A 26,371-nucleotide genomic window follows, 5' to 3' on the forward strand; every position below is an offset into this window, starting at 1 on the left:
ACAAGGATATTATGACATACAAAAAAACAGTCACAGTTTCGTTTTCTTTCAACCCCTTATTTGCCAAGAGTGGCACTGAAGCTTTAGTAGTTTTATGTGTTCTGCCTACCCCTTTATGGGACACAGGCGTGATTGTATGTATGTTGTATGTATGTATGTATGTACAAAAAAACAGGCACGAACAAAATCTGTGTTCTTAGTTAAAAAAAAAGTATTACGTACAGATAGAGATGGGCGCTGACGGGTAAATACCGGGAAAATACCCATATCTACCCAATCTACCCGGTATTTACCCGTATCTACCCAAATGAGCGGGTATAAAAAATAATCTATGAAATTAAAGATTATTCTTAATTTACATGACTGAAATATATTTTTCTACTAAAATAAATATATATATTTGACTAACTAATATTAAAATGTTAACAGAGATTCCAAATATTCCATATATCATGTGTAATTTACCACATTCAATTAAAAAGTTGTATTCCCCAGATGTTTTAGGCCCACTAAGTAATCAAATAACTTACTTAACTTAAACACGGTGGACAGACAAATTCAAATTCATTAGCCAATGAGGTCACAGCTTTGCAAAACGCCAGGTAGGTGCATCCGTATTGAAAGGGTGCAATAAGTCACTTGACCGGTCAGTTACTTTTTTAATTTTTTATTTATGGGATACTTATACTTTAGTTTGTACTTAGCTAAACAAGCGCCACGTCCATGTGTGATTTTAATTAACACTTGCTTTGAATTCGGACTGTAATAATGCCTTCTATGTGACTTCGGCTAGATACTGGACTTCGGCTAGATAGTAGGCTTTACCAAACAAACAGCAAGTAACATTTTAGTGCTATAATTTTGGTTTTCGACGCTAAAAGCTACTATAGATGTCGTATAAAGGTTTTGGCGTGACCGCCTGTCGTATAAAAGCCTCCAGTAACACCTTTTAGCTCTATAAGCTTGTACCGCTAAAAGGTGTTATTAGGAAGTGATGTAAACGTTTATATCACCATTTTATAGAGCCGCTATAGGCCTGGTCTATAACAGGATCAAATATGACTACTATAGGTCTATATTATTGTATAATAGTGTTAGGAATCACTGCTATGAAATCAATTTGCGCTATTAAGGTTCCCGACAAGCCGCTATAGTTGTTGCGTTATACAGCTAAAAGGTGTTAATAGGAAGTGATGTAAACGTTTATATCACCATTTTATAGAGCCGCTATAGGCCTGGTCTATAACAGGATCAAATATGACTATTATAGAACAATATTACTGTATAATGGTGTTAGAAATCACTGTTATGCAATCAATTTGCGCTATTAAGGTTCCCGACAAGCCGCTATAGTTGTTGTGTTATACAGCTAAAATGTGTTATTAGGAAGTGATGTAAACGTTTATATCACCATTTTATAGAGTCGCTATAGGCCTGGTCTATAACAGGATCAAATAAGAACAATATTATTGTATAATAGTGTTAGGAATCACTGTTATGCTATCAATTTGCGCTATTAAGGTTACCAACAAGCCGCTTATAGTATTTTTAGTAGTTGTGTTTTAACAGATTTAAAACCTAACTATACCACTATTTTGGGATATAGTGACTTTGGAAAACACTGCTATAGTATTTAACACTGTATAGTAGTGATATGAATACCATTATAGAGCTATTTTGCAGTATAATGAAGTTTTCAGGATACGTTTATATAGCTTTGAAAAGGTTATAGTCGTTTTCTAATGCCTTTTATATCTCGTCGCCGTATACGCCACAATGACTCTTTAAATATCACAGACCTGTTGAATAATGGTTTCGGTATCTCTTTTAAAACACAATAGCGTTATAGCTGAGTTTACTATATGTTTTATAAACCAAATCAGATATATAAGAGTAGAAAACGATTACTTTTAAATGACAATTTTGACCTTAAAAGGCTGCTTTATGGTGTTTATACATCGTAATTATGAAAACAGGCCAAAAATGCGGTATCTGGTTCCGTACAGTGCTTTTCTAGAAATTAACTTTAAAAATGCACATAGCGACCAATTGTAGTTTAGATTTGTCATACTAAAAAGAAAACAACATTTATTAATACTGTTTAAAAGATCTTTCTATAGTAAAACATTGAAAACAAGTATTGTTTTCTATAGAAAGAACTTATAAGTTAAACTGGATCATAGTTAAATTCTCATGCAACCCTAATTGAATCCACGATGGCGGGCTTATGGCAGTGAATGCATATGATAAGTGATATAGTCGAACTATAAAAGCGTATGTTTTACTTCTTGGATCCATAGTAGAAACTATGGTGCCAATAATTTTATTGTATTAAATTATATTTATTTATTTTATTCAAAACATGTATAAATCGAGGGCGCATTTAAAATACTCCATTAAACTAATATTCTTTTAACGGTAAAATTTCCATCGCATACCTTTTTGCAGTAATGATGGAAGTATACGAAATCCAAATTATGTTAATTGACACTAAACTTCACAAGTTCACACGCCACTTTTCGTTAAGTTCCTCGTTTAGAACAGTTTTTAGGGTTCCGTAGTCAACTAGGAACCCTTAAATAGTTTCGCCATGTCTGTCCGTCCGTCCGTCCGTCCGTCCGCGGATAATCTCAGTAACCGTTAGCACTAGGAAGCCGAAATTTGGTACCAATATGTATATCAATCACGCCAACAAAGTGCAAAAATAAAAAATGGAAAAAAATGTTTTATTAGGGTACCCCCCCTACATGTAAAGTGGGGGCTGATATTTTTTTTCATTCCAACCCCAACGTGTGATATATTGTTGGATAGGTATTAAAAAATTAATAAGGATTTGCTAAGATCGTTTTTTGATAATATTAATATTTTCGGAAATAATCGCTCCTAAAGGAAAAAAAGTGCGTCCCCCCCCCCTCTAACTTTTGAACCATATGTTTAAAAAATATAAAAAAAAAATCACAAAAGTAGAACTTTATAAATACTTTCTAGAAAAATTGTTTTGAACTCGACAGGTTCAGTGGTTTTTGAGAAAAATACGGAAAACTACGGAAGCCTACACTGAGCGTGGCCCGACACGCTCTTGGCCGGTTTTTGTTAAATATTACACACATTAAATTATTTTAGAAATTTCGCATTAAAAGGGACAGCAACTGCTATTATAGAACAAAATAACCTGTATAACGGAATCACAAATGCTACTATAGCATAAATTGATACTATAATAGCGTTACTGTGTCCTCTATGTCAACAAATTAGCACAGTTATTGTACAATTATTGTGTGACTATTATAGTCATCATTACATCACCATTATAAACCTTAAACGTCACGGATGATACTGCTATAGGCCTATTATATCACTAAATGGCTGCATAATTGCGCCAAATCGGCTCTACAGTACCAATATCCTTTTTGGTGACTTTAGTTTAAGATGTATATAGATTAAGGCTATTGTTGTTTTACTTGTATATTTTCACCAAATAAACGTTTTCTATTCTATTCTATTCTAATATAGACTATTTATAGGACCATTTAGTGTGATTTAATTTGATGTCCTCGACCACTATAATAGGACCAGAAATTGTTACTTGAGAGGAAATATAATAAGCACACAAAATTTCATCCCCATCGGTTCAGCCGTTTAGGAGGAGGAGGTAACAAACACACAAGCATGTCAATGATATTTAACAAATTCCTTATTCAATACAAATACTTCGATATATGTTTATAGAACTATATTAATAAAATATAAATATATTATACAATACCAAGAAAACATTTTTTCACGATTAAATTCAATTTATGACCCATTTTATAACAATATTTATTTATACCCACCCATTAGGGTAGAAAAGGTAAATATCGGGTAGATTGGGTAAATACCCGGTAAATACCCGATATCTACCCCGGGTATTTTCCCGCCGCCCATCTCTACGTACAGAAGTACGTATCACGGACTAATTGCTGAGCCATTTAGATCCCACAATCATATTGTCATGTCATAGTTAAGCTATGACGTGTCCAGTTTAAAATGGGCTAGAAGTGGATCAACAATTAAAGTCCTGGGTACGTAGCCGAATGGCACAAACGCTCACGAAACGCGCACGAAACGAAACGCTCGTAGATATCTATCTCTATCGCTCTTGCGTATTGGCGCGACAGAGCCAGCGTCGGCGTCTGGCGTCGCAGAAATTTCTGCGACGCCAGACGCCGACAGAAATGCAGTCTAGCTCTGTAGCGAAAATACGCAAGAGCGATAGAGATAGATAGCTACGAAAGAGATATTATCGTCAGCGTTTGTGCGTTCGGCTACGCACACGGGACCGTACAGTCAACCAATTGGAACCCTAGGCCACTATAGAACTATGTCATAGTGACGTTATAAATCAGATTGTAAGAAATCTCTTACTGCTTGTCATTTTGACACGGTTGTAGAGTGGCCTAGGGTTCCAATTGGTTGACTGTACATATAATATACGGAATAAATGTCATGTCTTAAAATCGCACAGGACTTTAATCGCATAACCCTTACGTGTATATTTGGCCGGATGTTTCAAACTTTACGTTGCTTCACTTGCGTCATTTTGTCAAAGGTATCCTGTCTTAAGTGTTACGCGATTAATTCTCACCTGTTAGTATGTATAAATAACAAACGGGTTAGTAAAAAAATAAGCCAAATCATAATACTAACGCTCTTGCATATCAGGTACTTCGATGGCGTCAATTGATAATAATTTTTTGCCGGAGCTTTCTGGAAAGGGGAAGAAACAAAACGGGGATAAAACAAAATAAATAGCAGAATACGGAATATTAAAACGGACGGCATAAAGTATAAAAATAAATCTAAAATTCTAATAAAAAAGGGTGATTTGTTTCAGAGGTATAAAAAAGTAATTAAAAGCGACAACATATAGCTCGTACTTGGATTTTTATTCTAAACTAAGTGAGAGGTATAGGATTCTATAGATTTATGATTTAATTATTAAATTCTCATTCTCTCCCAAAAGGACACAGCCCCACGTTGGGCGCCAAATGTCAAGTAACTTTTCCCAGCCCGGCAAAGGGAAAATGTATGGGATAGCCACTGACATTGATTAATACAAAATTAAGCTAAATCTGGCGGACCTTCCACCATGGAAAGAAGCAATCAAAAAGAACTTAAAAAGGTGCACTATGATTTCCTCAAGAGTTCAGGGTTCTACTTGGTTGGGAATAAAACGGTTAGATGTGACACACAGTTTTATTGTCTATATGGACACAATGCAAGTTACAGCAAGTAAATCATTGTTTCAAGCTTAAGCTTAGCACCTTAACTTAATATACTTTGCCAGACGGTAGAGCTGATTGTTCTATTCTAAATGATTTACAAGCGTTCCTAAATTGTGTTAGTCCCTAGTTATCAGTGCCAACATAGATAATAGGAATCTATATTTAAACTAAGTAATCCGAACCAAAACTGTAACTTCTATGGGAACTGTAGTTACATACAGTTTTGCTAAAATGAGTCGAAATTATAAAGTGCAACATCGTAGTACCGTCTCATTTTCTCACACATCAATGATTAGAAAGGGACATTACGGATGTTGCAAACTTTTTAATTTTTACTCTTTTTAGCCAGACTGTAGGTTGTAATCCGCGTCCGTCTGTAGGGGCATTCCAAGAGAATGTCGCTTACGGCATACTTTTTTTGCCACATCTCGGACACTGGCGATCAAATATTATTATATGAAAGAGGCGCGTTCCTAGCACACGTTCTAAGCTCGTGTAGGTGAACGCGGACCAAGCTTGTATGAGTGAGATATGACGTCAATAGTTCGCGTTTTTGACATGGCAGTAACTGTGAGGTAACCAAGAGGGAGTGGGTGGCACTTTCAGCGGGGAGCGGGAGTGGCCAATGGCCATACTGTACGATAGTACTCTTTACTGTGCTTTTGCCTCATATGACAGCTATTCAATCAAATCTGTAAAGCTCGAGAAAATACTGCCAATTTGTTAACTAAGACATGAAAGGTTGTCAGACACAACTTCGTTTTTTTAGCGTTGTTGAGTACTCGACATACGCACGGGAGGAGACGCGCGGGCAGCGGGCGATCGCGACGTCATCGCGGCAGGCCCGCGAGCAGCGCGCGGCACACACACTCACCTCTACCTACCTTACCGGCAACGGACGCATACCGAATTTAATTTTATAACTGTTTGGCCGGGATTTTAAGCTGTTGTAATTAAGGCGGAATAAACCAGCCTATTTTGATACAGTCCGCGTTATTATTTATAAGTCCCAGTAGGACCCTAACAGCGTCTTCAGAAGTATTAGAAGAATTGCATGTCGTAATACTCGTAACCGATATTCTCGTGGAATGGCCCTGTATCTGTTTTAATTATAATCCATTCACCGCTCGTCCCCGAGTTTCGTGCATGAATGAGAATTTAATAATTAAAATTTCCTTAGACGCTTGGGAACCTGAACACTGTAACTACTGAATACTATATACATACCGTTCCCAACGCCCTGAGGCTGCTCCTCAGTAGGGGTACCTCCGGTGGAGGCAGGTCTGCTGTCGGCGCCCCCGGTAGCGCTGCAAGCAAATGCGTTACAACTCGCCTTACTCCGCGCAAGTAGGCGAACAGTTCCAAATGTAGGTACATGGGACAGGCGAGAGAGGATCGTGCGTCAGTTTGTCTTTGGTGAATAGGTTTTTATAAGGGCGGTCTATAAAGCCAGAGGCTCGAATATCAAAGTTAAAACGATTTCATCATTTCACAATTGGATGCTGATAAGCAACAATGTGTCAACCCACACGCCAACCATTTTGAGAAAATGGCATCTAAAGATTTTTTCTCATTTTTTTGTGTTTCTCTTAAAAAAAATTGTTTTTATATAGATTGTTGTGTTTTTCAGCTATAATACGTTCAGTAGCAGTGATTATTGTAGCTTAATTTCAAAACAAACTTCAATTTGACGAAATAATGCCCTTTTCTTTTATTGCGAATTGTTCGACGACGTCAAACTTTTTCAAGACTGTGTTATGATACTTAACCCACTTTTGCTAATTGTTTAATAATATCTATGAGTCTTAAATAAACATGTTAAAGCACATAAATTGTTGTTGTAAAATACTCTACCTATGCATATTTTTAACTTTATAAGTGTTAAGTAACATATCAGTCATGGTCACTTATGTTATTAGGTATGTAGGAATCAATACATTATTTATTAATCAAACCTTTTAATGATTCTTCTACTCCCGAACTGTTATTCGTCATTTACAGGATTGTGCGTATCGAAAAAACTGGAAACGCATTGTTTGGTTCTGTAATCATGGCAACGCATTGCATTAACGATACTGCGTGCGTGCGCGGGAAGGCTTTGGGCAGCTGAGCTGACAGTGCAAACCTTTGCAATACAGGAAACAGTGTGAATTTCGCGAGAATTATTAAAAAAAAACTATTAAAAACTAAGTGCATGGTCGTTGTAAAAGTATTGTATGCAATGGTATTTAACTGACTCCAAAATACTCGTGGAAAGTACGCCACTCATATTTCTTGACCTCCTTTAAACGCCGGTTGAATAAAATACTGTAAATTAACTATTAGAGTAATGATCATTTCTAGACACATATTTAAATTATCTGTGCTTTTTCAACAAAAAATCGTTACAAAAACCAAATAATCATCTTTAAAAAAATAAACTACTTATCTAAAATATACAACAAAATATTTTTTTACGCTAAGAAATAGACTAAGTCATTTAAATTATGAATAACTCATGACTTGTACAAGAACAAAACATAAAATATCTTTAACAAAATAATAAACTACCATTCAGTAAGTATTCAAAAATCAAACAATATTTTTATGCATACATTAACACGTCTTAATGTAATTAGTAATTATAAAAAAATAGTAGCTTATATTAGATTTTTATATAAACACGTACTTGTAAAAAATGTTTGCAAATTATAATAACGAATATGTATATTCATGACTTAAAATGTTCAATTTCGTACTGAATTTACCATTCATGTGCAAAAATATACTAATGGACTAAGTCATAACTTATTGAAACATAAATTAATATGAATTTTACAATATAGTGTCATGGTACTTGAGTGAATCAACTTTTTCTTGTTTGTTATTGCTATGGTTACGGTCCCCTGGGTCACCCTGATTATATGCAAAATAATGCTATTTAAACTATGCAAACATGCAGTTTTCTGGTGCCACCAACCCCTTTATTTAATTTGCCACTACTCTACATGCAGGATTGCAGGTTTGCATAGTTTAAGTACCATAATTTTGCATAAAACCAGGGTGACCCAGGGGACCGTAACCATGGCAATAACAAACAAGAAAAAGTTGATTCACCCACAGTTTACACCAAAAACGAACAATTTATGACCCGAATATAATTTAACAATAATGACTTATGTTTTATAACACGGGTCGTAGCATAAAACAACGAATAAAATATCATTTTGCAATAATCATTCAAGTCTCATAGTGGGTAACTATGTCATTTTTTGCGTTTTGCAAGAATGAGTCAAGTGTAAAAAAATCGTTGAGTCAACCCTCATAACACATTATTGTAATTTAAATATGTCTTCTGCCAATTACTATAATAAGTTAAGGTTCTTGACACATTAATGCAAAACAGGCAACACACGATAAAGGATTTGTGTTAACCTATTTTTTTACTTTTGGGATAGTAAAAATTTTCAAAATGAAAAGGTCATTTTTGCAAATAGAAGTTTAAAAATCCAGCTATAACATGGCATTAAAATCTCATTTTTTTAGTTTTTGTGGGTTGACACATTATTGCTTATCACCATCCAATTCATCTGGAACTAGTATACAGACACAGATTTTATTCGACTAATCAAGGCGAACAGTAAATTATCTATTTGATAGCCTTAGAGTTGAGTTGAGTTGACAGCAAAACGTTGCGTTTGATAAAGCATTCACGAGTTCTGAAAATATATACAGTTGTTGATAATGTGGTAAAAAAAATTGCCCCCAAAAAGCTGCCTTATGCAAGTAAAATTCATGAGTTTTTTCACCCTAAGAAACGCACACGATATGTTCCGTAATCTTCATTAAAATTTTGAAAAAAAAACCCCGACTGCGACATAGCAGACCAATTTTCATGAAACATGGCTAAGAACACTCCCGACTAACTCAGCTTTCAGACAAAAAAAATTAAATCTAAATCGGTTCATCCGTTCGGGAGCTACGATGCCACAGACAGACACACACACACAGACAGACAAACAGACAGACAGGCAGACACGTCAAACTTATAACACCCCGTCGTTTTTGCGTGCGCAATGCGACACGCCCGCCGGCGACTTGTGCGCTCTGAGGTTAGTAACACCATGATAAAAACAGACAAACTGACGTACAATCCACGCACCATCGATTAAAATAGGTTACGCTCGGTTACACTCCAACAATTTACAAAGCGACAGGAAAGTGGAAGCTAGTCGATTAGTTAAATTGAACCTCCATTGTCCAAACACGTTCAAACATAACCATTACAAACTTAAACGTTTGAAACAGGGATTACGAATGAAGGTGAAAGTTTCGTAGTTCGAATGAAATTCAGTGAGTGAATGAATGGATTACCGTTGCGTAGTACAAACTGTAGTAAAGTAATTAGTGCGTGTTGACAATTTTGAAATAGAATTTGAAGGCACATTCAGTCGACTGTCTCAAAAACAATTTTAGCTATTGGATTGGATTGGATTTTACTCAGTGCGTAATAGTACCTACATTGTGCAACAAGGGGAGGAAGTTGAATATTACTAACGAGAGTAAGTTAAATCACGACGGCTTGCCGAAGTGATTTAAAGACTCGAGTTAGTAATATTCATACTCCCCGGGTAACACACAATGTTTTTCATCACACTCGCAATGTAAAAAATATGTAAATAAATGTAAAAAAGTTAGTACAGTACAAAAAATTTCATTATTCCCTTGGGAGAACGATTTTTCTATAACTCACTCACGCTCCGCCTGCGTGCAATAGCACATTTAAAATGCGGGTGTGATGAAAAAAACTTTGATAAGCACCAACTATGCGCAATCTCTGCTAATCTTAAAAGTGCAAGAAACTCTGCACTGAGACTTCACAGTCTGACGTTTCTTGGTGATGAAATTACCTAATACTCTATAACAATGCCAATGATTAAAATTACCTTTAATAAACACTTTAACAAAAACATAAAATGCTTTCTGAACAATTAACCATGATAACTTCATTCATTCATTCCACCTAACTTTATTTACATTCAAAGCAATAGAAATGACAAGTTAAGAAATTTTACGCCTACAGTAAATAGTTCAAAATAAAAACGTTGAACGTGTTTAGACAATTGAATTTTAAGTGGGTAAATACTGTAAATAGACAAAAAACTGATTTGATAGAATGCACAACAATGAGAAATAAAAAATGGGGTCTGAGCAGAGTCAATGAGTTCACGGAGGCGTGTTGGCTAGGAAATGATCTATTCAAACTCTATTATGTTATGTTTCACTTGATTTTGGAATAATTTTGTTAGAATGATGTGTGAAATTTCGATGTCTTTGAATTGATGGATGTTAACACTATTTACACAGCGTCGAACATGGGTCGGTAGCATCAAACACTATACGTAATTTTGTGTGATTTGACGACCGCATGGTGAGCGACAAAGTGTAATAGCAACCTAAATCGCAAGTATGTGATGTGTGCAACAAGTGAAAATACATTTCAGCATTTTTCTACCCGGCTGAACAATTTTGTCCGGAAATTTTATTCATTCGAGATCTTTACATCTGAAAAAATGTCATTGTTTAACATGCGAGGTTTTGTTTGTTACATTCTGTACAATGTAGTTTTAATGCTAAATACAACAATATATCGTAACAGCAACAGGTCAATGTCATGTCTGAATCTCTAAGTATGAAACATCTATGAAATAATAAAGTTTAAAATATCACTTGCACCGTCCGTACTGTGCTATCGAAATCAATACAGACTTATCTTCATCTCTACAAGCATATTTTTTCAGAATTTATAGCATATTTGAGGAAAGTCATTTCAAAAGGACTTATTTCTATAAGTCAACAAGGTTTATTTCTCTAGGAAGACATAGATAAGAATAACCTCTGCAAACTTATAGAAATAAGTCCTTTTGAAAACTCACTCCTCATTTTTGGTGCTTCTCTTGCTGGAACTAAAAGCTATTATTGCTTATCGATTAATATGATATTGTGTAAGGAATATTCTCGCAACGGATTTCGGCACAAGATCGTAGTGCACGTTCCGAAATATTGAAACATAATCTTCAATTGCTGCACGACATATGTCAAAATCAGAATTTAATATTTCTCAGATATCAACTGCACTACTGGTGTATGATATTACTCAGTCTAAAATGCAATGTCATAAAATTTAAAAGAAATAGTCAATAGTGTAGGAAAAATAAAGTGAGTATATAATAATAAAAGCACAAAAATATTTTTTATAAGTTTCATTTAAGAATTTATAAGTGATATTGTATAATATATTCATGGCAACATCAAGAATATGTGGTTGGTGATATCGGTTGCGAAACGAAAGCAGTAAATGATTAATCATTGCATATTCGTGGCGAAAATATAAAAAAATGCGTGTTCAGTGCTCAAAGCTGAGACGCAAAGTGCCTTTAAAAAAGCTTAGGATATAAGTATGCTGTTCCAGAGAAATAATATCTTTATGATGACTTTGTCTACATCCCTAAGGTTTGTCTACTGTAGTCAGTAAGAAACCTGGCAAATTAAATCAATACGTTAGTGTTAACGCGAACTACGGAAATCTCGTAAGAACCGGTATAGGCTAGATTGATAGCACAGGGCACAGGGAGTACCGGAGTAGAAATGTTATCATAAATGTCAAATTTCCATGAAGTTGTAAATACTTTTACGCTCTGTCCAATCAAACTCATTGCGGCGAAAGAAGAGATTCACTCCCTTATGTCTTCTCAATTGGCCCTCAAGCGAACTTCGTAACTAAATAGTTCAAGATGGGTCCAGTAAACTTTCTAAATTATACATTATCTAATTTCCTTTCAGGCAAAGCACTTAGTAATAAGCAACAGGACGCGGAGAAAGAAGCAGTATACAATAGGGCATTAGGTAATACATATTTTATACGACCCAATCACTTCTTTTTATTCTACTTTGATCAATGCAAAATCGACATAATAGAGTAATTTTTATTGTAACAGAGACGGTTGTTTTTGGTGGCTATTGCTAATATTGATATCTACCGCCGTTGCTAACTTTCGTCAATTACATCAAATGCATGACAAGTCAAAACAGCATAACAAAATCATCATAAAGACCCAGAAACAACACACCAAAGCTCAAATAGTAAACTCATTTGTTCTGCCGCCCCTCGTACCTATTATACCTAGAGTTATCATCATCATCCTTCTCAGGTTTGGGCTCCACGGGCTCCGCGGGCTCCGGGGCCGGCTCGGCGGCGTCGGCGGACGCCTCGTTTTTCCGGAGGCCCGGAATCGGGATTCCGGATCCGAGCCAGCCGGTCATTTTGGACTGTACGTTTGTGAGGAGCTCGAGCTTGCTGGCTCCTTTTGTTGGGCTGCGAAGAGATTTGAGACTGGTTAGTATGGCGCGTAGTATAAGCTTACTTTTAAAATTGATATGGTAACGGGAAGTTTTGAAAATTACGACATTCACACTTGGAAAGAATGTTGAAATTGTAATAAATGGATTCTAAGAAATCCAAATTTCCCTTTTCCAAAATTTTCATAATTTTTTTAGATCTGTATTAGTGTAACACCGATTTGTAAACAAATATTATGTTTTAAAATCTAGGATAATGCAACATTCTTTGATCCTTAGTAATATTGAAGTGTATAAATATATTTTTGATAATACTGATATGAAACAATTGTTATTATCATAAATTTTGGCTGTTATTTTAATTTTGCTGTTGTATGACAAAGATGAGAGACAAATTCTTGAAAGCCCAATTACAGTAGGTTTTGTACTTATACATTCACAAAACAAATGATCACACAAATAAATGCCCTTACTGGGATTCGAACCCGGGACCGCGGTGTAGCAGGCAGACCAGAGCCAGACCGGTCGTCCAAACTGTTTAATTCAAAAAAGTCTCCTCAGTACATTTTGTATAGGAAGGACGTAAGGCGCGTGGCGGCGCGGCGCGCGCCACGCCGCCGCCACGCCACCTGGGGCGCGTCTTACGTACTTCCTATACAAAATGTACTGAGGAGACGTTTTTAGGGTTCCGTAGTCAACTAGGAACCCTTATAGTTTCGCCATGTCTGTCTGTCCGTCCGTCCGTCCGTCCGTCCGTCCGTCCGTCCGTCCGTCCGTCCGTCCGTCCGTCCGTCCGTCCGTCCGTCCGTCCGTCCGTCCGTCCGTCCGTCCGTCCGTCCGTCCGTCCGTCCGTCCGTCCGTCCGTCCGCGAATTCTTAGTAACCGTTAGCACTAGAAAGCTGAAATTTGGTACCAATATGTATATCAATCACGCCAACAAAGTGCAAAAATAAAAAATGGAAAAAAATGTTTTATTAGGGTACCCCCCCTACATGTAAACTGGGGGCTGATATTTTTTTTTCATTCCAACCCCAACGTGTGATATATTGTTGGATAGGTATTGAAAAATGAATAAGGGTTTGCTAAGATTGTTTTTTGATAATAATAATATTTTCGAAAATAATCGCTCCGAAAGGAAAAAAAAGTGCGTCCCCCCCCCTCTAACTTTTGAACCATATGTTTAAAAAATATGAAAAAAATCACAAAAGTAGAACTTTATAAATACTTTCTAGGAAAATTGTTTTGAACTTGATAGGTTCAGTAGTTTTTGAGAAAAATACGGAAAACTACGGAACCCTACACTGAGCGTGGCCCGACACGCTCTTGGCCGGTTTTTTGAATTACACTCAGGTGGCGTGGCGCGGACGTCCGTTGCGCGCCCCGAGACACGCGACGCTCTGATGTGGCCGGTACCTAATACTACATTGTCACCCAATTGAGATAAATGGGTGAAGGGTCATTCCAGCGAAACCGACACCATAGGCATAAAAATTAAATAACTTAATTCATACTTAAATCTACATCTAGAGAATAGAACATTATGCCTATTTTTATGAATCAATGAGTTTTTCCTTTTTGTGTATTTTTTTTGCATTTTATTCGTGTCCGAACGTACCCCTAGCGCCAGTTGTCTAAGGTGGTATATTTATACCTTAAGTTGGCAGCGCTATTTCGCGCCTTTTATAAACATTACGGAGAAAGTGATATGTGTAAAAGAAAATATATTTAACGCTGTTTAAACCAGGGGCAAGTAAATATAAATTAATCTTCATGGTTAGGATTTATTGGGCTTCTACACAATGCGTAAGTCAGTCCCGCCCGTCACAGTAAAACAAAGTTTTTTCTTGTTTACCCTAAAAGTATCTAAGCTCTTGTTGTCTTGCTTTGTGAAAGTAACAATTAGGTTGAGATTGATTATTTTAGCCAAAAAACGCGTTGCATTTGTAAATAAAAAAATACTTTTCAACGTAGGTCCCACCCGTCACTGACGGGTGAGCAAAATGGGTTATCTGGTAAAACTGGAGTTGGTGAGTATAAAATCGTTCTTTTAAGTTTAGTTAAACCTAGCTGGGTTATACTAAAGCAAATTATATGTGTAATATTGCTTAATTCGGTTGTGGTATTACTTTATAGAACACAATGAATGCTATGAATCAGGAAGAAGTCTCTTTCATTAAAACTGGTATAATTTTAGACATTCGTCCTGAATCGCTGATAAAAGTATGCAGTAATAGACTGTTTGACGATGTTTGACAATTATCTGAACCTTTAAAAATTTAAGATAAAAAAAAATTTTTTTGTCTCAATGCTCCAAGAAAACTATTGAAACTATTACTTGTAACATTAAATAATTCATTAAAGAGCTGATTTAAAGTAAATACAAAAGAACTGTCTTTATATTTTTCATATATTTGTATGCTCAAATGTTACTCGTCCCACCGTCACAAAGCACTGTCCCACCCGTCACAAGCATTGAGAAGGAAAATTATTTTTGTTTTAAGAGTTATTTGCGTAAATTATACTAATACCTAATCTATACAATATCAGGAATCATATAAAAAATTGGTTGTTTAACAAAAGTTTTATAGTTTCTTACCAATTGCGAATTGTGTAAGTCAAGTCGGAGAGGAGAGGCACTTTGAAGTCCCACCCGTCACACTTCTTATACCATCAATTTCTCATAATAATAATGACATTTTCATACTTTTTTCGATGGTACAGTAAACATTGATTATTCAGGTAAGAGATAATGTCGTATTCAATACGCTAATTGTTGCTGTTTGGCAGAAATAAAGCAAAATGTAGGCAAAAAAGAGTATAAATGTCCCACCCGTCACAATGGAATGACCCTGAATCAACTTTTTCTTGCTTTTTGCAAGAATTACCCTTACTTATTATTAGGTCTACTTTTGTGATTTTTAACCTTACCATCGTGAATAAAGATCCTTATTTCACGTATACCAATTAGGGAAAAATTTTAAACGATTAATTTTTAATTAAAACAATATGTGACCCAGTGGAAGAGACACTTTTTTCATACAAAAGTGAGGGACAGCTATGTCCACTGGGTCACTGCTCGAAACAAAGTTATAAAATAGGAACCCTATAATTACATGTTGTATTGCTTAGCTAATATATTTGTCTTTAATATAATAAGTATACATTAATTAGACTAAATCCCAATTAAATTTTCTGACCACATGTAGTCGAAGTATGCGAAATTTTGCTGGCAAAGAAAAGTTGATTCACCCAAATATGAAAATGTTTCATTGAAATAACAGTAGATTTAATTGAAATTGTATGCTTTGACCCATACAAGCCTAGGAATCACTTCTTATCTCCTACATACATTATAAATGCAATCCCAGTGTCCAAATGTCAACTTTCTACCATTTGCAATTTCAGCTCTGCATTGATGAATCAGTCTATCCGGACACACCTCCTCATGTGTTACTTACACTATACTCCATGTTTTTTTTTGTTTTCCGTTAAATTTAACATGTTAAGAATAACATTCAAGTAAGTGTCAAGTGATTGACGGCACATGTGAAAACAAATAACATTAGGAATTGGTAAAGGCTGTCACATCTATCTATCTATCTATTTAGCCTTTTCTTCTGAACGTGGTGTTTGTGATTGTTTGTTTAGATGAAGTCGCGTAGTTCAGTGTGCCTGTTGGCATAGGCCTCCTCCAGCTCTTTCCAGTATTTCCTCTGCCTGGCCAGTCTAGTCCAGAAAGGCCCTACAGTGGTTATAATTTCGTCCTCCCATCGTTTGAGTGGTGGGCGTTGAGCTCTTGAACCATCTCTGTCACATACATGTTCAGTAATTATCTTTATTTTTTTAATAACTTGATAACTGCAAGAATTAAGACGCTAGTTTCTTAGAGAAATTAATTGTATTTGATGTAAAGAATCTTCCCTTAAAGTTAATGGAATTCAATAAAAACAGGGTGTATAATGTATATGCCTGCTATGTTATTAGATTCGTTTTATAAAAGTTTTTGTTAAACAAACATAATATGTTATAATTTGTTGTAAAGATTTAAGATCATCAAAAGAAACAACATGGTTTCCCGTTTTAAAGTTTTTATGTTTTGTTTATTTACAATGTTTTGTTGTATTTACCTATGTCATTCCTTAAAGTCTGTTATCAAGAAATTATATGATATATCATATTATAATTCTAGAATTCTAATTCTAATAAGAAAACCTCTAATAGTAATCAAGTCATCATAATTTATTAGATCCGAAATGTTAAAAGAAATTTGTAATCCAATAACTTAATACAATTTCATAACATATGGTTATCATTTCACATCCAATTTTTCTCAACAAGGATGATAAAATCTGCCAAGATATCCACATTTTCTAATTAGAATCCTGGCTCCAATGTTCTTGACCCAAATAGTCTGCCTCGCTGGATCAATATTCCACCATAGTTATGCAAACAAATTTCACTGCAGTGCATAGTTCAGCATACTGCAACTTGCAACTGCCTTCTAGAAGCTTCACAAGATATAACACCAATTTAAGCTCAGACTCCGCGATTTACACGCAGTTTCGCACGTGGATCGTTAAAATAAGGGTATAAGGGGCTTACGTAAATAAAGTTTATTTGTTTTTTATCAACCGTACAGCGATAAGGATGCAACGAAAAATGTAAACAAAAGAATGTGCACCTCTGTCTTTCGCCTTCCGCCGTCGGCTCCCCTGTCGCTTCCTTCGTAGGGGTCGGGACTTCTTCGTCCTGGGGCTCCCCTTTTGCGGCCCCCATCCACGAACTAACCTGATTAGTAAGTCCTGAAAACATTTTCACTGCCACTAGCTAACCCGAAAACTACACAAATCACAAACACTCGACTATTTCACTACGCTGCGACAGTTTCGCACATGACACACCGGGACAGTCTGCGACACGGCCGTGGAAAGCGCGATCAGCTGAAAAACTAAATGGAACCACGATCGACCAGGAAAATTCGACGGGTTTTCACTGCGCATGAAAACTTGCGCTTTTGCGCTATACCTTTTTACGGCCGACGTTTTGATACTGCATAGAGCAGTTTATTATGATATCTTCTTGGTGTTATTCAAATTGCTCGAAAACATCATTATTTTACATATATAACAATTTTATTGATATTTTATCGTAAATGAATCTCTATGCTAAGCTTAAAATATTCAAAATGTTAAATTGCCTCGTGATAAAATAATTCAGTGGATTAACAAAACGTAACGTCAGACATAGGCTCCCCACAGACAGTCTTAAAAATTCATAATCTTAAAAAAAACTTGTATGCAATCTGACAGTTCAGATCTGTCAGTGTCTTGTCAGTGTCAGTTTGAACTGTCAGATTGCATACAAGTTTTTTTTAAGATTATGAATTTTTAAGACTGTCTGTGGGGAGCCTAAATTCATTCACTCTTGACTGGTACATTCGTTCATTTGCTTGACATTTCACTTCCATTCAAATCATTCGTTCAAACATGACGTTTTCTGATTAGGCTAGCCAGTTTTTTGTTTCTGTTTGTGAATAATACTAAAAATCACTCGTTGTTTATCTCAAATGTAATGTAGTGATTAGTGTTCCTAGTGTCGAATAAAAAAACTATAATTCATTACGCGGACCGTGAGGCGGGTTTGAATTTCCAAGATGACGGAAACTCGACGACAGCAACTGCATCTCGGTAAATGCATCGAAGATTTAGATAAACTGCATAATATTCCAGATTTGAAGTCGAAACGGGCTACTGCGTAAGTTTTTCCACTATGAGAATTATATTATTGTGTTCTGTAGTGATTTCTTATAAGTTAATTTGTCGTATTTTGAAGGTTATGCAAAACAGCGCAAAAACTTTTCGAGAGTGCAGCAGAGGCCCGTGAGAAGGGCGATGAGGAGTACTCTTACGTGTGCTACATGAAGTACTTGCGGGTCGTGGCGTGCATCAGCAAGGACAAGGACTACTTGAAGGACAAGAACTACTTCAACCAGATGTTAGGAACCAAAAACCCTAATAAAGCCATTGATGCAGCTGAAGAGTTAAAGAATAGTCTAATTGACAGGTGAGGTTGATATAAGTACATTTTTTTAATACTATGTTGGTGGCAAACAAGCATACGGTCTGCCTGATGGAAAGCAATGACTGTAAGTACTGTAACCTGTGAACGCCTGCAACTCAAGGAGTGTCACATGCGCTTTGCCAACCTATTAGAATCTTGTACACTCCCTTTTGCTGTGTTAATTCCACAGCAAGTAAAAATAACAGTAGCAATAAGGCAATATTTGAGGAGAATCTTACACAGATATCAATGATCCCCCAGTAAGTGTAACAAAACTTGTAATATGACTTCATTTGATATGCTCAATTTATATTCATGCATATCAGTAGAAGATGACTGGATTAATCTCATAATCATAAGTTTAAAATTATCATTCGCTGTAGTTGAGTTACGGTAAACTACCCTTAAATGCATAATCATGTATACATATATGCATTATGCACTTTTGACTCTATTGACAGTGTGTCAAAATTCAAATTTAAATAAATCTTTGTCAAGGTTTTTTTTTTTTTTTTTTTTTTTTTTTTCATAATTCATAATTCTTTATTGCAAACCATGGTTACAGTACAGGTATTGAATGTAGTATGATGTCTCACATGGACCCTGCAAGGGCACAGCATATAATAACTTATCATTAAATTTAATTATTATTATTTAAAAAAAGAATAAATTCAACATTGAAAACATATATATATATAGCTAAAAAAACATTAATCCATAGAATTTAAGTAATATTATTTAAGGGTTAAAACAGTGAAGATGACAGTTGAAAGGGCATACACGCATCAACCAACAGAATGTTGTCCTGTTGGTAATTTGTTTATTAATTAAATCCAGGATCTTATATGTGAAGCTCAAACAGACTTAAATATACTAAACAAATGGTTCCATAGCAACCTTTTAACTATAAATGTTACGAAAACGAATTACATCATTTTCGCACCAAAAAATAAAAAACTTAATTTTGTAGATTCCTTAAAAATAAATAATCAGCCTATCAATAGAGTAGAACAAGAAAAGTACCTCGGTCTTATATTAGACAAACAACTAACATGGCAACCGCATATTAACAAAATTAAAACTAAAATAAATTCTCTCACAGGCGCATTGCGAGGTATAACCTGTTGTCTCCCGATGCGAGTTCGTTATACCATTTACAACACATTTGTAAAACCACATTTAGATTACCTGCCGCTGCCATACACTTGAACGCTATCCAACGCGCACAAAATAAGCGAATAAAGGTCCTGTTTAATCTCGATTACCTTACACCCTCTATAACATTATACAAAAAGACAAAAATAATGAATATAAGTCAAAGTTATAAATACAATACCTGTGTACTAATACGTCAAATAATAATTTTAGAACAAAACGGGACTTAATCGCGTAAACACTTACATTTATATTTGGCCCGACGTTTCAAACATCACATTATGTTCGTGGTCACGGGTAGACTGGCGAGGAATTGCATCAACATCTTCTAGCCGCGCGAGTTTCTCGAACTACCCGCACTTGTTCTTGATTATTCACTTTTGCGCTAGGGTTGTCACTTTGCCTACACACAACACTCACGACATCAGCCGGTGTGTCCCTGGGTGTTTTTCACGCTTACATTTGCTAATCACTGGATTCCACGAAGAAGAAATTCCCTGTCCCTCATAAGCGTGAAAAAACACCCAGGGACACACCGGCTGATGTCGTGAGTGTTGTGTGTAGGCAAAGTGACAACCCTAGCGCAAAAGTGAATAATCAAGAACAAGTGCGGGTAGTAGATAGATGTTGATGCAATTCCTCGCCAGTCTACCCGTGACCACGAACATAATGTGATGTTCGAAACGTCGGGCCAAATATAAATGTAAGTGTTTACGCGATTAAGTCCCGTTTTGTTCTAAAATTACGTCAAATAATACAAAATAAACTTCATATTCAAACATCATTTAAAAAGAAACAAGATATACAAAAAATTAAATTAAGAAACTGCAATAAGTTGGTACTCCGACCGCCCCGTACTAATTACGGAAAAAAAAAACTGTCCTCTATGAAGGTGCAAACTTGTATAACAAGTTACCCTTAAGCATAAAAGATGCAAAATCAATGGTACTTTTTAAAAAATTACTTAAACATTACGTGACTGACGAAGTACGCTCTGAGACACGCAACTCGCTTTAAGCCACATCTATCCAACCTTAATCTGTGTTCACCGCGCGTTATCTATCGCTTGGATTTAGTGTAAGCGTAAAGTCGTAACAACACATTTTTTGTGCAGTTACATTTTCTGATCTTTATTTTGTTTGTCTACCTACTAATTTTATGTTTACCCTACGAACACATACCAACTCTTTTTGTATACTATTAGTTTAGAAACTGGTAAATTATTGTACCTACATATATAAAAAAAAATGTTATAATATTTAGGTTAAGCACTTCTTTTGTACTCAAATTATACGCATACATACGCTCAACATAGTTAAGTTAGTGTTAATTTCTCATGTAAGTGAATTGTAAATATTCTTATGAGAAAATAAACTTCTTTAAACCGAATTATGATCACCAACAGAAGATACAACATGCATTAAATTACATACTATACATAATTGATCCCTCACTGACAATCACATCACAGAATGCAATACAGTACATAAACAAAATATTTACAGAAACAAAGAACATTTTTCTCAATACATCTCTATTATTTACTATCATTTATATTCTTTACCTTCTTGCCATTCGGCAAAGATTCCTCCAATCTATTGCTAATTTGCTCCAGGTAATTATCGTCACAAACTAACAGTGAGTTTATTTTTGTTAACAACTTACGCTAATTGGGGGGTCCCAAATTCTGAAAACGCCCTTATTCAGCAAGGAATATATTACAAATGCCTATCACTACAAAACCTTTAAAGATAGATCTTTTATGTAATGACATCATTGGGATCTGAATAGATTCATCTATAAATAATGTAACATCTTATTAGTCAACACTGTCAACAGGTCAAAGAAATTTGACTTTTAAACAGGACCTGGTTACAAACTACTTAAAATCTGACTAAATAAATATTGTATGATTGCCAGCCATGAACAAAATATTGGGTGAATCCACTTAAAAGTAACATGAGTTACGAGTGTCACAACTCATTAAGTGTTTATTTGAATTACAGCAGCAAATTAAAGGATCTATGTATATATCGAGAAAGTAACACTTATTTATTTCCAATTTTGAATTAGCCGGAATTATTGTAAACAAAGGTGTGGCCGGTGGTATAAAAAAATTGCACTATTCGAGGTATTAGAATTGCCGATATTTTACAAAATTATTAAAATCTTTACATATTCCATTACACAAATAATGACTCTGTTTAAACGAAAATAAATTCCAACACAAAACGTTTTGGTATATTTATTGAAATTAAAAAGCTGTTTTTGTGGGGTAGTTTATTTATTGCACTGGTATTACTGTGGAAATGTACCTGGGCGACCAAATAGCGGGCCGCTAAACATTATTTTTCAGCAGCTTTCGAGACTAGTGGTAGTGAATTTTAATGGCTAATTAAAATGGTCTTCAACATCGATTTGAAGACGGTTTTAATTAGCCTGTGCATAATAAGGTGATTATAAATTTAATTATTGGTTTTAATTGTTGATCCTCTTCTAGCTCATCTTAAACTGGACATTTCATAGTTACCTAAGCTATGAAGTTCCAATATAAAATGAGCTACAAGTGGATCAACTATGAAAGTTCGTGACTGTACAGTCAACCAATTGGAACCCTAGGCCACTGTAGAACTATGTCATAGTGATGTTATAAATCAGATTGTAAGAAATCTCTTACTGCTTGTTATTTTGACATGGTTGTAGAGTGGCCTAGGGTTCGAATTGGTTGACTGTACTAGCCAAACTTTGCATAGTGACGATCTTTGCCATTAGTTATTCTCTTGTTTTTTCAGGTACAACCAAGAACAGAAGAAGAAGAGGCTTAACGACATCCAGGAGAATGAGGTTATCAAGCAGAAAATAGATGAGAACCGCAAGAAAGCGCTAGAGGCTGCTCCCGCGCCGGAACCTTCCCAGCCTTTGGGGTTGCCAGGTTATCTTCAATTCTACATTTTTATACATATATAATATTTTAATAATAAAACTACCGTGAGACACTGACATTATTAAACATGTAAAATCAGGTAACTCACGTAAAATTGTCGAAGGTCGCTCGACATGTTTCGCTCCGTAACGAGGACAAATATGCCGAAAGTGAGGGTAGTTTCGCACCGCCCCTGCCGCCGCCGCCCCCCGCACTGCGGTTCACAGTCTGCGTCAGGATACCATCGGCATCGCGCGTGCTTAATGAAAATGCTCCTCGTTACGGAGCGAAACATGTCAAGCGACCTTCGACAATTTTACGTGAGTTACCCGATTTTACATGTTTAATATGAATACATAATAGTACTAGTACAGAAGGCTCACTGCTTTGATGTTTACAAAATCAGGCCCATCTTCACTACTTCCCTACTCCATGACGGATTAGGGCCCCATAGGAATAGGGAACTTGACTGTAGTTAAAATAAAATATTTTATACCATGCACGAAATAAAGCATCAGATATAAGAAAAACATGGACAGAGTTATTTTTAAATCCAATTTCTATTTAATAAGTCAGGGAGAAATATAGTAACTAAATTGACCGTGACGTCACTCAACTCGATTTCATATAAATTCTATATTAGCAAGTCGTTCAAATTCGTTTTGACAGTTCTTAAAAAGAAGCTGATTGGACTAGGAGGCAAGTAGCCTATAGGGTGGCCTAAAACTATGGTCATAGGGGCCCCGTTATCCCAATGTGCCCAGGGCCTCTAATAGGTGAAAGACGAGGTAATAGAGCTAATAGATGAAAGAAGGTTGTCACCACTGAATCGGCCGCGAATGCGCGGCCGCCAGCATACTACTTGTAGTTGGATGTAAATCTTCATACCGTATTTTAGATGTTTTGATGTGCTTATTAATATCAATTACCCTTTCTTAACCCCCGACGCAAAAACGACGGGGTGTTATAAGTTTGACGTGTCTGCCTATCTGTCTGTCTGTGTGTAATGTAGGTATATCTGTCTGTGGCATCGTAGCTTCCGAACGGATGAACCGATTTAGATTTAGTTTTTTTTTGTTTGAAAGCTGAGTTAGTCGGGAGTGTTCTTAGCCATGTTTCATGAAAATCGGTCAACTATGTCGGGGGTTTTATCAAAATTTTAATTTTGTGTTTAGGTTATTCTGATAATCTCGAAATAATGTTAAACTATGGTTCTTTGTTATTTTCAGGTTTAGACGAAGTGACCATAAAAAGTGAGCAGCTCTACAACATCCTCAAGAGTGGCAAAATGAAGGTGATGATCCTGGACGCCCGGCCCGGCAAAGACTACATAGAGTCCCACATCAACTGCCCGTCCTGCATCAGTGTGCCTGAAGAGAGCATTTCACCAGGGTAAGAGAAACATCAATGATATGCCTTTGAGTTATGCAGTCATTAGCTCAAAGGATTTAATTCCCTTTTTTTAAATTATAAATGGGCTTACTCTTGGCCACAGACTAGCCAAAGGCAAAGACGTGGCCTATGATGGAGTGATCTCGCTCAGGAGATATCCGTTCACTCTTGATTTGAAGGTTGCCGGGTTGTTATATATCATTGTCTGAGTACCTGCAACACAAGCCATCTTGAGTTTACCGTGGGACTCAGTCAATCTGTGTAAGACTGTCCTACAATATTTATTTATTTTATTAGTTATTTATATGGGCTCGGAAATATAGCCGCCGGCAAGGAATTACATTCCTTGACAGTGCGCATAAGAAAAGAAGAAGCAAAGCGCTTATATAGCTTACCACAAAGATTGCATCTGTAACTTTAAGTAAAAAATAATGCCCAATGACATTTCAGTGATAATACTGAAACACAATGTTTCAACCTTATTGAATTACGAACGTCTCGCAACATTTCAACGAAATGGGTAGAAAAATAGGTTCCCCTAAGTGCCAAATATATGTACACCTTAATGTACAATGTCCATCAATAAAGTTCAGGTTACATATTTTTGGCACTTTGGTTGTATTTATAGCTTTGTTGCTGATTGTATACGTTTACGTATGTGAAACAAGCGGGATAATAGGTATTATAATTTTCCACACATTTGTATGGCTTCACCACTTGCAATGAGTATTCATTGGCACTTTCTTAACTACTTCCTGTCTTCCTTCGACGCAAACTACGGAGTTGTGACGTTATATCCATCGGAAGTCGTTTTAAGAGAGTAAACGATTGTTTATAACGTACATATATTTAAAACTATAATACCCATTGTGTTCTCTGGATATTCATAGAACATTGATATAATGGCGTTGGCAACTGTCAGGTTTGCATATTTAGTCAGATAAGGTTTAATAGAAATCTGGCATCCAGAACAAAAATATTTTGGAAAATAAGAAAATCTAGGGATTTATTGTTGTGATCGCGCATATATCGATCGATCGACTCTCGACTGTGAAAATCAATCCTTTCACTCCTTGATCAAAGTGTACTTCGCACTTGTTACCTTATGTCATTAAAAATATTATCAAATCATCTTTCCACAGACGGTCAGCGCACATCTTAGAACAGAATCTGCCCGCGCCTTCCAAGCCTGTCTGGGCGACCCGAGCTTCCATGGAACTCATAGTCATGCTAGACTGGTCTAGTACAGCTGTCATCCCAGGGAACACTCTCCATCTCTTGAAGACCATCCTACTTAAGGTACCGTTCCTTACATACATTCAGTTTATATGGTGACCCATGAGAGGAATGGTATTTTGTAGTTTGATCTACATATTCTTGACTGAACTTACCTGAGTCTTCCAAGCCTGTCTGGGCGACCCGAGCTTCCATGCAACTCATCATCATGCTAGACTTAGCACTGCTGTTATACCAGGGAACACACTCCATCTCTTGAAAGTACTGTTCTTAATGTTCTTATCATGATTAACAGAAAAAATATCATGTCTACATGTCACTGGTCTATCTAGTTCAAAGCCCAACTTGGTATTAATTATTTTCAAAATTCATATTAATTAGCACCTTCTAAAGCTATTTAGGAGTAGGACAGGAAACGCCCTTCATTTCTTAAAGACCATCTTTTTGAAGGTACTTTCTATAACCAGTATAACTAACAAAATCTCAGAATTATTTTTGCAATGACATTTTAAATTGTGATCTGCTTAACCCAACTCACCCGAGTTTTTCAAATCTATCTTTTATGAAGCTTATCGTTTTGTCATATTGGTCTAGAACTTCTGTCATCCTATAAAAGACAGATTTGTTTGAAAATGTTGATAATTTTATATATTTTGTCGCTAGTGGGACGTCAAAGTGCAATACCCTCGTCCGCCACTAGCTCTTCATGGTGGCTACGAAGACTGGCTTCTTCGCTATCCAGCACTCACCACCAACCCTCAACCAACACCAAGGGCCAAAGCACCTAAGGATATGCTAGGTAAGATTATACATATGTCTTCTTAACATTCAAATATAGAAGTGTACTTCCCCTAGAAGTTCACCGTGCGGTGCTAACAGTGGATGTGGATACTACAGTATCCACGTAGCTTATGAAGACTGGCTCCTTCGCTACCCAGCACTCACCACCAATCCCCAACCGACACCAAAGCACCTAAGGATATGCTAGGTAAGAATTGTA

At 36.1% G+C, this 26,371-nt stretch overlaps 2 protein-coding genes across 8 annotated transcripts in view; one reads left to right on the plus strand and one right to left on the minus strand.

The window, feature by feature from the left end:
• LOC125232359 (synapse-associated protein of 47 kDa) overlaps positions 1–17,637 on the minus strand; it is a 171,229-nt gene extending 153,592 nt beyond the window's left edge. For 4 of the 7 annotated variants that reach the window (XM_048138030.1, XM_048138003.1, XM_048137994.1 and 1 more), the window contains exons 1-4: positions 17,287–17,637; positions 12,421–12,621; positions 6,495–6,574; positions 4,690–4,749 (exon numbers count right to left, since the gene is read on the minus strand). In XM_048138030.1, the coding sequence (XP_047993987.1) occupies positions 4,690–4,749; positions 6,495–6,574; positions 12,421–12,621; positions 17,287–17,417 (472 nt within the window). In that variant the 5' untranslated portion in view covers positions 17,418–17,637. The remainder of the gene's footprint in view (positions 1–4,689; positions 4,750–6,494; positions 6,575–12,420; positions 12,622–17,286) is intronic. The other 3 variants (XM_048138010.1, XM_048138021.1, XM_048138015.1) reach the window with 3 other exon arrangements.
• Positions 17,638–18,092: 455 nt separating this feature from the next.
• LOC125232322 (ubiquitin carboxyl-terminal hydrolase 8-like) overlaps positions 18,093–26,371 on the plus strand; it is an 82,714-nt gene continuing 74,435 nt past the window's right edge. The window contains exons 1-6 of the mRNA XM_048137951.1: positions 18,093–18,359; positions 18,438–18,668; positions 22,613–22,752; positions 23,973–24,135; positions 25,278–25,434; positions 26,035–26,170. Of these exons, the coding sequence (XP_047993908.1) occupies positions 18,259–18,359; positions 18,438–18,668; positions 22,613–22,752; positions 23,973–24,135; positions 25,278–25,434; positions 26,035–26,170 (928 nt within the window). The 5' untranslated portion in view covers positions 18,093–18,258. The remainder of the gene's footprint in view (positions 18,360–18,437; positions 18,669–22,612; positions 22,753–23,972; positions 24,136–25,277; positions 25,435–26,034; positions 26,171–26,371) is intronic.

This window comes from Leguminivora glycinivorella, chromosome 1 (assembly GCF_023078275.1).
Source record: "Leguminivora glycinivorella isolate SPB_JAAS2020 chromosome 1, LegGlyc_1.1, whole genome shotgun sequence".
Classification (NCBI taxonomy): Eukaryota; Metazoa; Arthropoda; class Insecta; order Lepidoptera; family Tortricidae; genus Leguminivora; species Leguminivora glycinivorella.